This window comes from Temnothorax curvispinosus, unplaced genomic scaffold (genome assembly GCF_003070985.1).
Source record: "Temnothorax curvispinosus isolate PA1 unplaced genomic scaffold, ASM307098v1 QBEX01005839.1, whole genome shotgun sequence".
NCBI lineage: Eukaryota > Metazoa > Arthropoda > Insecta > Hymenoptera > Formicidae > Temnothorax > Temnothorax curvispinosus.
The window spans coordinates 1,043-2,795 of NW_020215619.1; the positions used below are offsets into that span (position 1 = coordinate 1,043).

The 1,753-nt window shown below is 32.5% G+C and overlaps 1 protein-coding gene across 1 annotated transcript in view; it reads left to right on the forward strand.

Annotated features, from left to right (window-relative positions):
• The window catches only part of LOC112455146 (odorant receptor 94b-like), a 2,473-nt gene extending 720 nt beyond the window's left edge, over window positions 1-1,753 (forward strand). Inside the window, exons 2-5 of the mRNA XM_025016895.1 lie at window positions 7-352; window positions 488-823; window positions 1,080-1,281; window positions 1,543-1,753. Coding sequence (XP_024872663.1) covers window positions 7-352; window positions 488-823; window positions 1,080-1,281; window positions 1,543-1,719 — 1,061 coding nt within the window. The 3' untranslated portion in view covers window positions 1,720-1,753. The remainder of the gene's footprint in view (window positions 1-6; window positions 353-487; window positions 824-1,079; window positions 1,282-1,542) is intronic.

Here is a 1,753-nt window from a genome sequence, read left to right on the forward strand (position 1 = left end):
TTGAATTTACATTAAAAATTCTTACGGTTGTGGGATGTTGGCCACCGGATTCTTGGACAACATTGTGTAAACGTACTGTGTATAACATATATACGACTTTCGTAGTATTGCTGCTGTGCACCTTTCTGCTGTTTCAACTTTTGGATATCATTCTGAATGTCGATAATACCGACGATTTTACTGATACTTTCTATTTCATGCTCGCCATGGTGAATTCTTGTTGTAAAATAGTCGGTCTTTTGGTAAATCGCAAAAATATAGGAATATTAACCAATATTCTTACCCAGAAACCATTTATCCCATTGGAGGCTGATGAAATAGAAATTCGCCACAAGTTTGACAGAACAATACAGTAAGGATAAGCAAAAACTCTCTCTCTGTATTTCTAAGAACAAAAATGTTTAAATCTTTTAAGATTAATTAGATATTGTGCAAAACAACAGTTCAAACAAAAATGTTCTTAATAAATCGCTCAGCCATTATATAGGATCAACACTTTATGGTACACAATTTTGATCGAGACGACGTGTGCAAGCACCGCGTTGATATCATTATTCACGGATTTCCGGAAAAGTACTTTAACGTACAGAGAATGGACACCGTACAACTACACGTCCGAGGTGGTATTCTGTGTCATATACGCTCGTCAGTTAGTGTGCACGTTTTTCGGCTCCATGGTGAACATAGCATGCGACAGTTTAATTTGTGGTTTATTATTGCACGTATGCTGTCAGATCGAAATACTGGAGTGCCGGTTGAAAAAGGTCTCCCTCGGCCAAAACAATCTGCGTGAATGTGTACGTCAGCACAACTGTATATTTAAGTTAGTTTCTTTAATAATTCTGCAGATTGTAAATTGATATAAAAAATATTTGGCAAATAAAAAATCAGTTATATGTCGAGTTTCTTTAAATAACTTTGCGTATAGATATTGAGTATTAACAATAAGAGCTCGTTATTAATTGTTTTCGTATTTAAAATAGACATATAACGTATTTTAAAATAAATCTTGAAAATAAAAATGTATATAAGTGTTTTCAAATCAATATGATATTTTTTAAAATATTTTTATTTTGTAGATTTGCATTAATGGTGAACGAAAAATTCAAGATTATTATAGCCATTCAATTTGTAGTGAGTACGCTGGTGGTGTGTTTCAACTTATATCAATTGGCGAAGATGACGTTGAGTGCCCAATGCTTTCCATTGATATTATACACATTCGCCATGCTGACGCAGATTCTTATCTATTGCTGGTATGGAAACGAAGTGAAGCTAAAGGTGCGAATTGTGTGCATATTTCGCTAAGCTCGAACATATATTATATAATTTATTAAGTTATCCTTATCCGTGATATTAAATACTTACCAGGTATAAAATTGTTAATCTATAACAATATGCAACTGTAATGAACTTAGTAATACTCTGTTATAATCGAAATCAGAAAACATTAGTTACAATTTCTTCTTGAGAATCTTGTGTAATGTTTTCATTCATGTGCGTGTTTTAATTCATTTTTTTTGCGTGTTATATTTTTTACAGAGTGTTCAACTCGCCGCTAATATCTTTGGAATGGGATGGCTGAAAATGAAGCAAAGCAGAAAACAGAATTTGTTAATGATTATGAATCGTTCATTAACACCGATTGAATTTTCGAGCGCTTACATTATTACAATGAATCTCGACTCTTTTGTAGGCGTAAGTATAACAAGTCACTAAACAATTAATAATTAATTAACAAAGATATTTATTT